The sequence below is a fragment of the Bubalus kerabau genome, chromosome 9, assembly GCF_029407905.1.
Source record: "Bubalus kerabau isolate K-KA32 ecotype Philippines breed swamp buffalo chromosome 9, PCC_UOA_SB_1v2, whole genome shotgun sequence".
Lineage (NCBI taxonomy): Eukaryota > Metazoa > Chordata > Mammalia > Artiodactyla > Bovidae > Bubalus > Bubalus kerabau.
Genome location: NC_073632.1, coordinates 35,996,478 through 36,012,549, shown reverse-complemented (window position 1 = coordinate 36,012,549; position 16,072 = coordinate 35,996,478). Strand labels below are relative to the sequence as shown.

Genomic DNA, 16,072 nt, shown 5'->3' with positions numbered 1-16,072 from the left:
CACAGGGAGTAATAAAGTTTGCAGAGACAGTTCACATTTGGAACCTAGCACACAGTGAAGCCAAGGGTATTCGATAAACGTGTGCAATCCTTTCTGAGTGTCTATCCCATCACTCTAAGGACAAGGCATCACTGTCTTGAGGGCAGTGTCAGAACAACTTAACATCACCAGTAAATGAATGAGGCCACATTGTTGGTACCCGAAGACTAATAATGGACAGTGACAAACATTTCACCAACTATGCCTTCTACACTGACTTTCTCTGTGCTGTGCCATGCTAAGTCCCTTCAGTTGTGTCTGACTCTTTGTGACCCCCTGGGCTGTAGCCCACCAGGCTCCTCTGTCTGTGGGATTCTCCAGGCAAGAATACTGGAGTGGGTTGCTGTGCCCTCCTCCAGGGGATTTTCCCAACCTGGGGATGGAACCCACATCTCTTATGTCTACTGCATTAGCAGGTAGGTTCTTTACCACTAGCACCACTTGGGAAGCCCTGGGGACTTTCTTTGGGGTCTAGCAGAAGGAGGGATCAGAGGGAGTGAGCCCAGCAGCTAGTACCTATTTAGAAGGCTTCAGCCAAAAGTAACTGCTCCGTTTTTTTTTTTCCTTCCTGGAACAAAATCTCCATGAATTTTATCACTTGTGTCTAAAAAAGTGGGATTGCTTTAAGTCCACAACAAAATAAGTGAGATTTTTAAATTATTATTTTATCTCATTTTTTTCATCCATTTTGACACAAAAGGCTTATAAGCAAAGCCTGTCTCTAACTAGGGAAGTAACCTTTTATCATCATTATCACCATCATTATCATCATCATCCTCACAGACTGCAATTAATGATCACTTACTATCCACAAATCACTTGTAAACTCTATTTTATCTTACTTAATCTTCCCAATGTTTCAGAGAGGTAATTTTAATATCATTATTCACATTCAAAAAATAAGGCTACTGAGCACAAAGATGTTAAGCAATTTACCCAAACTTTTAAGTCAGTATGGGAACTCAGTCCATCTAAAGCCAGTTTCCCTGTTATCAGCCACTACCCTATGAGGATGTTCATATTTCTACCATGTATTCATTTCTAAATTGTTTTAAGAAAACCTGCACTGATATTAGTATCCATCAAGAGTCCATTCCAGCAAACAATCTCTAGCAATATTCCATTTCAGCAAGGGGCATCCAACAAAAAAAGGAGTCAATAACTTTATCCTGAATCAAGTTTTCATCCATATACTACAAGGAAGTGTGTTTTCTTTTTTTTAAAGGTTTGTGTCTATATATATTAACTGAGGATGAGGATGGTTTGCTTGAAAGAAGATTAAATTGAGGCTTCTATGAGTCAAGCTTTCTACAATTTTAACAACAGATTTAGTTTTGTACAATTGTGTAGAACTAGACTATCAGATATTTTACTTTTTAATTGAGAAAAGTAAGGCATGAACCTTGGTTAAAATGAGATTTGTGGGCGATATTAAAAATACTATTAGGCACAAATACTTTTGATAATACGGTAGACAACAACAACAACTATGAAAGCACATCTTTTGTTGCAGTGCTGGACTCAGAGGACATAAAGAAAATCTCCAAACAGACTCCTTCCTCCTGCCCCAGAAACAGGGAAGAAATCCTGCTGATACATGAAGGGTGAGGTCATCCTAAGGACAAGTGATGACATTAAAACTGGAACTCAAAAACTAAGTGTGCAAGGAGCAAAGCAGGAGTACAGGGGTTAAGATCCTTTTTTATGCCAGGGATGGTAGGATGAAAATATAACTGACCCAGGGATTTTTGAAAAGATAACAGCAATGCAGTATTTAAATCTCCTCCAAATCCCACCATAAGATAGCAAAATCTCCTCCAAATTCCACCATAAGATAGCAAAAACCACGGGCAATATTTACTACAAAATGAAATGAACCCTAAAATACTTGTGGATAGGGACAATCAGACAGTCAAAACCCCGCAGGGATCAGTGTTTCCAGAAGAGAAAGCATAAGGAAATAATGGGGATTCTGAGAAACCTGAAAATAAGGAACCCTCCTACAGCCAGGAGGTATTTTCTGAAAAGTGAGAGAGAATAATTTTTGATCATCAGCTGAAACTAAGAGGGACTCTGCCCAGTGTTCAGCAGGTGAGCACACAGGGTTCACCGTGAGTCTGGGTGCTCATGCCATCGGGTACTCTTTGACCTTGAGAAACTGGTAAGCTCGTGCTGACTCCCAAGATGGGGCACCTCAGATGGGAAGAAATTGCTAGGAGTGGAATAAATTTGAGCAGGACAGGGACAATAGAGACAAAGAAAGATAAGGTCAGATAGAAATGAGGGAAAGAAAAACAATGTGATTTCATAAAGTCTCAAACACAGAAAAGACCATCCTGAGTGAGAGTCCAAAGAAACAACAAACAACAAAGTTATATCACAAAGTACTTCATATTCAAAATTTAATATATATTAATGTTTTAAAAAATAAAATATAAATTTATAAATAAGAACAAGCAACAGGTGATTGTGAAATAACAAATATAATCTTAAAATAACTATTTTAAGAAAAATACAAATTAGAGTGTTCAAGAAATAATTACTGAATATGCATTGAAGTGAAGTGAAGTCACTCAGTCGTGTCTGACTCTTTGCAACTCCATGGACTGCTGCCTAACAGGGTCCTCTGTCCATGGGATTTTCCAGGCAAGAGTACTGGAGTGGGTTGTTAGAATGGATCAAATTTCCCTACATATGGCATAGAGACACAAGAAGATGAAAGACTTAAAAGAGGTGTTAAAAGAGAAGAAATAATATACATACCCAACACGTTCCTAATCAGCAGAAAAAAGAATGCAGACACAATGTTTGAAGAATAAAGGCCATTAATCCCTCAAAATGGTAAAAGAAAAAAAAATGTATACTGGAAGCATTTCACAATAAAAAGCTCTTATTCCAAAAAACTTGACTGAAACTGCAGCAGATAAAATGCAAAGAGAAAATATTTAAAGAAGCCAGAAAGAAAAGATAGATCACATAGGAAGGAATGACAATTCAACTGATAACAAAATTCTCCCACCTCAGTGGAAGAAGCAAAAACAAGACAGGGGAATGATACACGAAAATGTTCGAAGAGTGATAACTGGTGCCTAGATATGTGCCTAGCAGAAGGCTCTCAGGAATGAGGATTACTTAAAGACATTGTCAGAGAAATAAAAACAGAGTATTTTTTCCACCAATAGGTTTTGCTCAAGGCACTTCTAAACAAGATTCTCTTGAAAGAAGTAGGACAGCAAAAGAAATTCAGAGATGCAAATGAAATGGTAAATAGTGACATTGGTAAACATATGGGTAAAGACAGACACATACTGATTGAAAAAATAATAATAAAATCTGACATTCATACAGTTTAAAGGTTAGAACTAAAAATACTGAACAAAATTAGCATGTAAATCAGGATTAGAAATTCTAAAGAAACATCTACTTCTGCCTCATTGACTACGCTAAAGCTTTTGACTCTGTGGATCACAATAAACTGTGGAAAATTCTTAAAGAGATGGGAATACCAACCACCTTACCTGTCTCTTGCAAAACTTGTATGCAGGTTAAGAAGCAACAGTCAGAATCTTAAACAACTAACTGGTTCCAAACTGGGAAAGGAGTATTGTCACTCTGCTTATTTAACTTAATGCCAGGCTGAATGAATCACAACTGGAATCAAGATTGCTGGGAGAAATATCAACAACCTCAAGTATGCACATGATATCACTCCAATGGCAGAAACTGGAGAGGCACTAAAGAGCTTTCGAATGAGGATGAAAGAGGAGAATGAAAAAGCTGGCTCAAAACTCAACATCTAGAAAACTAAGATCATGGCATCTGGGTCCCATCACTTCATGGCAAACAGAAGGGGAAAAAGTGGAAGCAGTGACAGATTTTATTTTCTTGGGCTCCAAAATCACTGTGGATGGTGACTGCAGCCATGAAATTAGAAAATGTTTGCTCCTGGGAAGTAAAGTTATGACAAAATTAGATGGCATATTAAAAAGTATAGACATCACTTGGCCAACAAAGTTCTGTCTTGTCAAAACTATGGTTTTTCCAGAGTCATGTATGGATGAAAGAGTTGGACCAAAAATAGAGCTGAGCACCGAAAAACTGATGTCTTTGAATTGTGGTGCTGGAGAAGACTCTTGAAAGTCTCTTGGACAGCAAGGAGTTCAAACCAGTTAATCCTAAAGGAAATCAACCCTGAATATTCATTGGAAGGACTGATGCTGAAGCTGAAGCTCCAACACTTTGGCCACCTGATGGAAAGAGCGACTCATTGGAAAAGACCCTGATGCTGGGAAAGATTGAAAGCAAAAGGAGAAGAGGACAGCAGAGAATGAGATGGTTAGAAAGCATCATCAACTCAATGCAAATGAATCTGAACAAACTCCAGGAGGTAGTGAAGGATATCCTGGTGTGCTATGGCCATGGCATCACAAAGAGTCAGACACAACTTAGAGAATGAACAACAATTTAATGTATATAGAATTTTGCCTCTAACCATTAGAAAATGAATATTATTCTCAATGATTTATGGAAATTTACTAAAACAGATAATGTATTATTTCATAAGATAAGAGCTCAACACATTTCAAAGAGTAGACCACTTTCTCTAATTACTACACAATTAAGTTAGAAGTTGATTAAAAGAGGATAATCTTTATAATTCCCATAGGCTTGGAAATGTTAAAGTATTTAAAATTCTAAAACATCTATGAAATATACTAATTAAACAATTACAATGGAATTAAGAAATACTTTAAAATGAATGATAATGAAAATACTACATATAAAGAAGCTTGAGAGAGGCTGTTGAAGTAGTACTTAAAGGAAAATAGGTTACTTGCAATATGTGTAGAAAGGGTAAAGAGTAATAAAATAAACATACATAATAAGATGTTTAAAAAGGAACACAAAAATCTTGAATCAGAATCAAAGCAAATATCCATCAATAGTAGAATAGATTAAAATGCATTTATTCACAAAGTGCTATACTATACAGGAGTGAAAATGAGCTATAACTACACAAAACACTTAAGGATTTGAGAAGCATAGCGTTAAGTAAAAAAAACAACAACAACAACTTCAGGATATATCTTACAATGTAAGATAAAATTAGAAAGAAAAGTGATACAATCAGAAAAAAAATTAAGAGAATTAAAAAAAAAATCAGTGTATTAGTTACTTCTACCAGGAACCAAGAGATAGGATGGAGAGAGTTCAGAGGTGAAGTCACATCATAGTATCTAGTTTTTAAATATACACTTACATGTTATTTTGTTTATGTAAGATATCAAATAATAAAACACTTTTAAATTCTTTGAGCTTGTGGAGAAGAAAAGTAAATTTAAATTTTAACATTAATTAGCATGCAAAGGTGAATTATAGAAAAGGTAATCATCTCTCTTGTTAAATCTTCATTTCCTGAGGATTTAATTTAGAAATGGGATGGTCTTTTTTCCTCTTTCTGTTTTTAAGTATTTAATCAATCCCACTGGTTTCAACAATGAATAAGGTAATTATAAAATAATTATTTAAATCAATGGAGATGCTCTTTTTAAAAAAATGGTCAAAGAATTTTAATAGACCACAGAGTGATTTAATAGTCATTTTAAGTGTCTGCACTTTAGTTTAGTTTGGGGGAAATATTTTGGTCAACATTAGGCAAGTGAATTCAAGATACAACTGGCACTAATAACACCATTCAAACTTACTCTGTAAAAGTAAGCAAATGATGTTTCAAGACATTTTCTGTAACTGCATGGAATCAGATTATTAAGCTTTCTGTGCAGCGCTAGAAATGTGACTGCGGTATGTTGTGTAATAATAAAATTGATTCACTTCTTTGAAAGTTAAAGTGTTGATATGCCACCCTTAGTTAATGGCATACTATTAATATTTTTATTAGCAAATCAATTAGTCTGAGATAACATAAATAATTTGATTTAGTCATGAATTAACTCTTACAGGATGTTAGGTTGTATCTGATGTCTTTAGAAAAGATCATTATTTTAATTGTTTATAAAAGGGAATTACATATAATATTAACATAAACCAAAGCATACTCTGTGTTTAAAGATTTAAGAGAATTAGTTCCTTTTGCCATTATAGTAACACTTTATAGTTCACTGACTCATTAATAGTTTCATGATTATCTGAATTCATGATTGTCTGACAAAGTCAAACTTTCTTTCAAATAGCAGTAACATGCTTATTAGGAAATTGTGGCTTTCTGAAATTCTTGAAAATTTTCAATCCAGGGATATATAATCAAAAAACAGGTTATGCTTTTATTAATGACAAATGGTATACTTCAGTTATGTGTTATTATAATCTTAAAAAAGTGCTTAACCTAAGATATATCAAACATGTAAAGGAGGGAAAAGACTATTAGCCTTTACATAAAAACTTTAATTATATCTGCGCTTATTTAAATTTTCAGACAAAATCACAAAGTAGCTGAATTTGATATCTAAAATTATCCACTATACTTTATTATTGATACAAATTACTTATTAGTTTACCGAATTCATACACAAAAAATGCAGAACCAAAAGATGAATGAACATTTTAAAAGTTAGAAAGCATTAAAAAGCAAATTACAAATGAAAGCAACAAACGAAGCCATATAAAAAATGGAAATCCTGGCTAGGCCTCTGCTGGGTTTGCTTAAGTTTTGTTAAAAAGTAATTAACTTCTGTAAAAGATTTAAAAAAAGCAAAATGGCTGTCTGGGAGGCCTTACAAATAGCTGTGAAAAGAAAAGAAGCAAAAAGCAAAGGAGAAAAGGAAAGATATAAACATCTGAATGCAGAGTTCCAAGAATAGCAAGAAGAGGTAAGAAAGCCTTCCTCAGTGATCAATGCAAAGAAATAGAGGAAAACAACAGAATGGGAAAGACTAGAGATCTCTTCAAGAAAATTAGAGACACCAAGGGAACATTTCATGCAAACATGGGTTTGATAAAGGACAGAAATGGTATGGACCTAACAGAAGCAGAAGATATTAAGAAGAGGTGGCAAGAATACACAGAAGAACAGTACAAAAAAAGATCTTCACAACCCAGATAATCATGATGGTATGATCACTGACCTAGAGCCAGACATCCTGGAATGCGAAGTCAGGTGGGTCTTAGAAAGCATCACTACGAACAAAGCTAGTGGAGGTGATGGAATTCCAGTTGAGCTATTTCACATCCTGAAAGATGATGCTGTGAAAGGGCTGCACTCAATATGCCAGCGAATTTGGAAAACTCAGCAGTGGCCACAGGACTGGAAAAGGTCAGTTTTCATTCCAATCCCAAAGAAAGGCAATGCCAAAGAATGCTCAAACTACCGCACAATTGCACTCATCTCACACACTAGTAAAGTAATGCTCAAAATTCTCCAAGCCAGGCTTCAGCAATACGTGAACTGTGAACTTCTAGTTGTTCAAGCTGGTTTAAAAAAGGCATAGAAACCAGAGACCAAATTGCCAACATCGCTGGATCATCAAAAAAGCAAGAGTTCCAGAAAAACATCTATTTCTGCTTTATTGACTACGCCAAAGCCTTTGACTGTGTGGATCACAATAAACTGTGGAAAATTCTGAAAGAGATGGGAATACCAGACCACCTGACCTGCCTCTTGAGAAATTTGAATGCAGGTTAGGAAGCAACAGTTAGAACTGGACATGGAACAACAGACTGGTTCCAAATAGGAAAAGGAGTATGTCAAGGCTGGATATTGTCACCCTGCTTTTTTAACTTATATGCAGAGTACATCATGAGAAATGCTGGGCTGGAAGAAGCACAAGCTGGAATCAAGATTGCCGGGAGAAATATCAATAACCTCAGATATGCAAATGACACCACCCTTATGGCAGAAAGTGAAGAGGAACTAAAAAGCCTTTTGATGAAAGTGAAAGAGGAGAGTGAAAAAGTTGGCTTAAAGCTCAACATTGAGAAAATGAAGATCATGGCATCTGGTCCCATCACTTCATGGGAAATAGATGCTGAAACAGTGGAAACAGTGTCAGACTTTATTTTTCTGGGCTCCAAAATTACTGCGGATGGTGACTGCAGCCATGAAATTAAAAGATGCTTACTCCTTGGAAGAAAAGTTATGACTAACCTAGATAGCATATTGATAAGCAGAGACATTACTTTGCCAACAAAGGTCTGTCTAGTCAAGGCTATGGTTTTTCCAGTGGTCATGTATGGATGTGAGAGTTGGACTGTGAAGAAAGCTGAGCACAGAAGAATTGATGCTTTTGAACTGTGGTGTTGGAGAAGACTCTTGAGAGTCCCTTGCACTGCAAGGAGATCCAACCAGTCCATTCTTAAGGAGATCAGTTCTGGGATTTCTTTGAAAGAAATGATGCTAAATTGAAACTCCAGTACTTTGGCCACCTCATGCGAAGAGTTGACTCATTGGAAAAGACTCTGATGCTGGGAGGGGTTGGGGGCAGGAGGAGAAGGGGACGACAGAGGATAAGATGGCTGGATGGCATCACTGTCTGGACGGATGTGAGTCTGAGTGAACTCCGGGAGTTGGTGATGGACAGGGAGGCCTGGTGTGCTGAGATTTATGGGGTCAAAAAGAGTCAGACATGACTGAGCGACTGAACTGAACTGAAAAGATTAAAATTTATCAGTATTTTATGAAAAAGTTAAATTCATTATTTTAATACAAATATTTGATCTCAGAGACTTTACAATGATTCAAACCTGTCTACACAGATAATTTTGGTGAGGTGCTAACAGTAAAATCCTCACTATTTCTGATCAGAGAAAAATGTTACAGAAAAAGGTGTCAAAGTTAAATTTCTACATAGAATAATTTTAAGAAGTGTTCTTAATACATCACTTCTTTTAAAGTACTCATTTTGAAGGGCAAGCCAACCTAGCTTTACTTAAATGTTGACTAGTAGATACTAAGAACAAAAAACTATGGATTCTTATAAAATCTTTTTCCTTAATTATAAATATAATATAAATATACTGTCAGTGTCTCAGCTATGTCAAGAACCTTGATACTCTTCTAGGTGCAAGACTTCCCTTGCCCCATTTGCTCTTAAAGACTGTAGTTCCTCATTCCCTTGCTTTGTTTCATGTTTTGCCTACAGGCAAGTTCCTGGGAATGTTTTACATAATTTTTTTGTACACAATTTTTTCTCAAAGGAAAAGTTTTCCAAAGCCTTAAAATATTAATATCAGCAAGAAATAATTATACTTTAAAATTCAAGAATGTGAATATTTGTTTTGCTTTTAATTTTTAAAGTATCAGTAATTATATCTTAAATATAGTATAGTTTCATGCCTCTTGAGGTCTTCCTCAAAACTCTGTGGAAAGGTAGTTTCATTATATATTTACCATACATACAAAGTAAAAAGTACGGAATGAAAATTAAATGACTATTCAGAAATTAGAAATCTACATCCTTTGATAAAGTAAACCCACAGAGCAAACATCAATTAAACCATAATAGTCTGTGAATCATGGAAATTTTGATTTTGCAATGTTACTTTCACTGGTATAATAAAGAAATACTATTATTTTGCTGATTATTTTTTATTCCTAAAACAAACCCTCAGGGTAGCTGAGAATCTAGTCCACCAGGATGATTTCAAGAATCTCAATCAGAGTAAGCCACGAGATTTCTGAAAGAGATACTGCTTCTCTCTTTTACATCAGTCTTTTCCCACATATTAACAGTCTCCCCCATTCCCAACAAAAAAATCTGGGAATGAATAATGGTCTGTGTGCATCCAGCACCAAAGCAGAAAAAATGATATAGCAGAGGTGGAAGACCTGGTTCTGTTCAGAGGACAAGAGACACAGGCACTAGCGGTGGAGAGAAGGTTGGAAGGGAGCAATGGGCACAAAGGAACTACTTCATCAATTTCCTTTAGTAAAGACAAATAGCTAAAAAACAAATTAGACATCTGACAAAAAAAATTACATAATGTTAAAAAAAAAGAGAGTTCAGGGAAAGAACAATGGTTCTTTAGTTTAAATTATCTTTAGTATGTTCTACTTGATAGTATCTGAGGCAGTTTTTGATAATTACCTCTAAAAAGGCATGATGAAAAGTATGCGCTATAAAAACATAATTTTCATATACACACAAAACAAGCTTATTAAAATGCATTATTCCAAAAGACTGTTCTATACATCTTGTCTCGTTTGCTGTCTCGCATACAGGGTTATCATTACCATCTTTCTAAATTCCATATGTATGCGTTAGTATACTGTATTGGTGTTTTGGGGTGGGATGATTTGGGAGAATGGCATTGTAACATGTATAATATCATATAAGAAACGAATTGCCAGTCCAGGTTCGATGCAGGATACAGGATGCTTGGGGCTGGTGCACTGGGATGACCTAGAGGGATGGTATGGGGAGGGAGATGGGAGGGGGTTCAGGATTGGGAACACGTGTACACCTGTGGCGGATTCATGTTGATGTATGGCAAAAGCAATACAATATTATAAAGTAATTAGCCTCCAATTAAAATAAATAAATTTAAATTAAAAAAATAATAAAATGCATTATTCCATGATGTCTTGGACATTTATATCTTATTATCCACCAGAATCAATATATTGTCTTCTTCACATATTTCTCTTTTCAGTTACTACTCTTATTCTTACTACTTCTATTACTGCTATTCTTATGAGGTTAGACTTGCCAACAATTCCTCCATATTTCACTCCTTTACACAAAATAAACCATAGCCCTCTGTGGCAATTATTCTAGAGTTCCTTGATGGGCAGGTTCTCTACCTCAATGTTTCAACTTATATGTTCTTACATCTCACTGCTTTCTAACACAAGCCAAAGCAATCTTAAGAAAGAAAAACTGAACTGGAGGAATTAGGCTCCCTGACTTCAGATTATACTGCAAAGCTAGAATAATCAAAACAGCATATCACTGGCACAAAAAGAGAAATTGAGATCAATGGAATGGGATAAAAAGCCCAGAAATAACCTCCAACATATATGGTCAATTAACTTATGACAAAGGAAGCAAGAATATACAATGAAGGAAAGACAGTCTCTTCAATAAATGATGCTGGGAAAACTGAACAGCTACATGTTAAAGAATGAAATTAGAACATTCTCTAACACCATACACAAAAATAAACTCCAAATGGACTGAAGACCTAAATTTAAGATTAGATACTATAAAACTCCTAGAGGAAAATATAGGCAGAACACTTTTTGATATAAACTGTATCTGTATTTTTTTGAATCCTTTTCCTAGAGCAATGTAAATAAAAACAAAAATAAACAAATGGAACCTAATTACACTTAAAAGCTTTTGCACAACAAAGAAAATTATAAACAAGACAAAAAGACAATCTACAGAATGGGAGAAAATATTTGCAAATGATGCAACTAACAAGGGATTAATCTTCAAAGTATACAAACAGCTCACAGATAAATTTTTGATTGGCAATTTATGATGTGCTAAGTCTAGTTAGTATCAGAATTAAATTAATTGTAGGAGAGCTGGTGTCACAGAGAAATGCTTAGTATGAAAACAATCCTACTTGCCTGGTATCAGAAGTGTTAGGAGTATGGTGGTAGCATGAGAGTAAAGGAGAAATACACAGAAGTGAGTTTTTTCTTTACACCTTCTTTTGCCAATTATCCATTCCTAAGCATTTTTCAAATACAAATTGTAGAATTACCTCCTAAATGAATTCTATCCTGACTACCTTTGGCCGTAGGGGAAGGGTGTGGAGTGAGATAGTTTCAGAGGGTTTTCTGAAGATCAAATATTAACTTTGCCTATGCATCAATGAGACCGTGCTGTAACCTTGTAATTATTTTCCTTTTTTCAAAAATATCTGAAGCAAGTCCATATGGAGCTCTATTACTTGCAGTCAAGGAACTTTGAGATATATGGCAAGTACCACCTTTACTGATTGTCTTATATCATCCTTATTACTCACTAAATATTGAACACAGCAGAAATACTCAATAAATCCTGAGAACTGCTCTACCCAATGCAGTATCCACTGACCCCCCGGGCTGTTAGAGAATTGAAATACAGCTAGTGCAAATCAAAATGTGCCATAAGTATAAAATACACCCACAATTTCAAAGGCTCAATACAAAATTAGATAAACTATCAAAATACTTCTATATAGATTACATTTTGAAAAAATATTTGAAAATAGCATCAGATACAAATATTAAAATTGTTTTCGTCTATTTGTCTTTACCCTTTGAATGTGTCTGTGCTGTGCTTAGTTTCTCAGTTGTGTCCAACTCTTTGCCACCGCATGGACTGTAGCCTGCCAGGCTCCTCTGTTCATGTGGATTCTCCAGGGAAGAATACTGGAGAGGGTTGCCATGCCCTTCTCCAGGGGATCTGCGCAACCCAGGGATCGAACCTAGATCTCCTGCATTGCAGGAGGTTTCTTTACAATCTGGACCACCAGAGAAGCCCAAGAATGCTAGAGTGGGTAGTCTATCCCGTCTCCAGAGGATCTTCCCAACCCACGAATCAAACTGGGGTCTCCTGCATTGCAGGTGGATTCTTTACCAGGTCAGCTACCAGGGAAGCTGTTTAATGTGTCTACTTGAAAATTTAAAACTACAGATGTGGCTCAAGTGATACTGCCTTAGATAGCACTGATTTAAAACCATTTGTCTTCTTAAATCCGGAAACTTGAGAAGGAAATTTGCTATTTCCCAGAATTTTAAGATTTATAGGAAAATTCATAGTTGTGTCATGTATCATTTGAGCTGCTATCTACACCTAGATCTTGGTATTTCAGAGAGTATTTTCTGAGAGTTTGGTCAGTGTATGTTACATATAAGATTAGATCTATTCCTAACTATGTATTCTTTTCAGACCTATAATTAAGTTAATGAACATTAGAAAACAACAGCAAAGCAAGCATTATTGCTCAACCAGATGTGCTCTATGCCAAACGTTTAGTGATTGAATGCTGAAGACGAAAGTAGGATTATTTTATTCCATTCAACCTTGATCACTGAAAAGACTTTTGTATTGAATGCAAGTCACTTTAATCTTCAGGCTCAAGAACATGATAAGGTATTTGTTACAAGTTATTTTAATAATGCAGTTTTGTTTTTTAAGTTTCAACATAAATAAGATGAAAAGTCATCAAAATCCTGTCAGAAGGTTTAATATGAAATGACTCCATTTCTGAACACATTAAAAAAATAAATATTTCATGAATTTCAGCTTGAAATTCATACTGTATGCCAAAGAGAATTTATTATCAATATAAGCAGTACTTACTTGATATTCTTGCAGGTTTTTCTACTAAAAATAAAGAAAACAAGTCTTGTTTAACTCAGGTAAAATACAAAGATATTATACATCAATAGACTGCATAAAAGTATCTAATATCTTTGACTTTCTTCCTTATTTTTCATGAGTTAGTGAATAAGTGGAGCTCTCTGTTGTCTGATAACATGGCTCTTTGAATATCTTAATTGTTATTATGTGAGACATCAAAAAAGTTATTACTCATTGCAGGTGTCACAACATACTTATGCTTTTAACCACGCTTACTAAAATCATCAGGATCTTTGTTAAATTGTTTTGGTTAAACTATAATTATACCCAATGCCAGTGAAATTACTTTGCATGATATAATTAATCTAAATACTTGCTTTAAATTTTCCAAATTTCATAAAATACATTATTGAGAATTATTTTCCTTTTGGACATGAATAAAACCTTCTCTGAAACCTTAAAAAGCAACCTGTAAAATCAACTAACTTTTCATAATCATTTATTTATTAGTTTCAATGAGAGATTATAATTCTTCAAATATGTTTTTCCATTAAACTCTATGTATTTAGGATGAAGATATAAAGTGAAATGACTGTCTTAAATATAGCAGACTTTCTAACTTTCTGAAACAGAGAGAATGGGTAACATTCGTATTCCATTAATGTCTAATTTAAAGGGCTAGGTTTGAAAATATAATTTTTAAGGAATCTGCATAATGTGTTTTACTTTAAGACTTGTAGAGTTTCTGATATATCCTAATAAGTGCAAAGTTACAAAAGTTAGGCTAATGGAATTCAGAAAAATACTTTAGAAAAGCTAATGTTATAATCTTTCCTTTCTAAATAGCATTGGCTAAAGAGACAGGAATTTAGATGTAATGAACCATTACTTGAGTGAAGGAATGAATAGAATGTGCTTATATTCTCAACTAGTTCTAGGTTAGACTTACGCTTTCAGTTCACTTCAGTCTCTCAGAAGTGTCTGACTGCGACCCCATAAACCGCAGCATGCCAGGCCTCCCTGCCCATCACCAACTCCCGGAGTTTACCCAAACTCATGTCCATTGAGTCAGTGATGCCATCCAACCATCTCATCCTCTGTCGTCCCCTTCTCCTCCAGCCCTCAATCTTTCCCGGCATCAGGGTTTTTTCCAATGAGTCGGCTCTTTGCATCAGGTGGTCAAACCACTGGATTTTCAGCCTCAGCATCAGTCCTTCCAATGAACACCCAGGACTAATCTCCTTTAGGATGGACTGGTTGGATCTCCTTGCAGTCCAATGGACTCTCAAGACTCTTCTCCAACACCACAGTTCAAAAGCATCAATTCTTTGGTGCTCAGCTTTCTTTATAGTCCAACTCTCACATCCATACATGACTACTGGAAAAACGGTAGCCTTGACTAGATGGACCTTTGTTGGCAAAGTAATGTCTCTGCTTTTGAATATGCTGTCTAGTCTAGGTTGGTCATAACTTTCCATCCAAGGAGTAAGTGTCTTTTAATTTCATGGCTGGGATCACCATCTGCAGTGATTTTGGAGCCCAAAAAAATAAAGTCTGACACTGTTTCCACTGTTTCCCCTTCTATTTGCCATGAAGTAATTGGACCGGATGCCATGATCTTCGTTTTCTGAATTGTTGAGCTTTAAGCCAACTTTTTCACTCTCCTCTTTCACTTTCATCAAGAGGCTCTTTAGTTCTTCTTCACTTTCTGCCATAAGGGTGGTGCCATCTGCATATCTGAAGTTATTGATATTTCTCCCAGCAATCTTGATGCCAGCTTGTGCTTCCTCCAGCCCAGCATTTCTCATGATGTACTCTGCATATAAGTTAAATAAGCAGGGTGACAATATACAGCCTTGACAATATACAGTACTCCTTTTCCTATTTGGAACCAGTCTGTTGTTCCATGTCCAGTTCTAACTGTTGCTTCCTGACCTGCATACAGGTTTCTCAAGAGGCAGGTCAGGTGGTCTGGTATTCCCATCTCTTTCAGAATTTTCCACAGTTTATTGTGATCCACACGGTCAAAGGCTTTGGCATAGTCAATAAAGCAGAAATAGATGTTTTTCTGAAACTCTCTTGCTTTTTTGATGATCCAGTGGATGTTGGCTATTTGATCTCTGGTTCCTCTGCCTCTTCTAAAAGCAGCTTGAACATCTGGAAGTTCACGGTTCATGTATTGCTGAAGCCTGGCTTGGAGAATTTTAAGCATTACTTTACTAGCATGTGAGATGAGTGCAATAGTGTGGTAGTCTGAGCATTCTTTGGCACTGCCTTTCTTTGGGATTGGAATGAAAACTGACCTTTTCCAGTCCTGTGGCCACTGCTGAGATTTCCAAATTTGTTGGCATATTGAGTGCAGCACTTTCACAGCATCATCTTTCAGGATTTGAAATATCTCAACTGGAATTCCATCACCTCCACTAGCTTTGTTCATAGTGATGCCTCCTAAGTTTGGCCCACTTGACTTTGCGTTCCAGGACATCTGGCTATAGGTGAGTGATCACACCACTGTGATTATCTGGGTCGTGAAGATCTTTTTTGTACAGTTCTTCTGTGTATTCTTGCCATTTATTCTTAATATCTTCTGCTTTGGTTAGGTCCCTACCATTTCTGTCCTTTATTGAGCCCATCTTTGCATGAAATGTTCCCTTGGTATCTCTAATTTTCCTGCAGAGATCTCTAGTCTTTCCCATTCTACTGTTTTCCTCTATTTCTTTGCATTGATCACTGAGCAAGGCTTTCTTATCTTTCCTTGCTATTCTTTGGAACTCTGCATT

The 16,072-nt window shown here is 35.9% G+C and overlaps 1 protein-coding gene across 41 annotated transcripts in view; it reads right to left on the bottom strand.

Moving 5' to 3' along the window:
* Positions 1–16,072, bottom strand: part of TRDN (triadin) — a 414,851-nt gene that overhangs the window by 12,510 nt on the left and 386,269 nt on the right. For 29 of the 41 annotated variants that reach the window (XM_055535018.1, XM_055535007.1, XM_055535006.1 and 26 more), the window contains one exon: positions 13,293–13,316. The exons of 4 other annotated variants lie outside the window; for them this stretch is intronic. In XM_055535018.1, coding sequence (XP_055390993.1) covers positions 13,293–13,316 — 24 coding nt within the window. The remainder of the gene's footprint in view (positions 1–13,292; positions 13,317–16,072) is intronic. 8 more of the 41 variants (XM_055534981.1, XM_055534986.1, XM_055534979.1 and 5 more) reach the window with 1 other exon arrangement.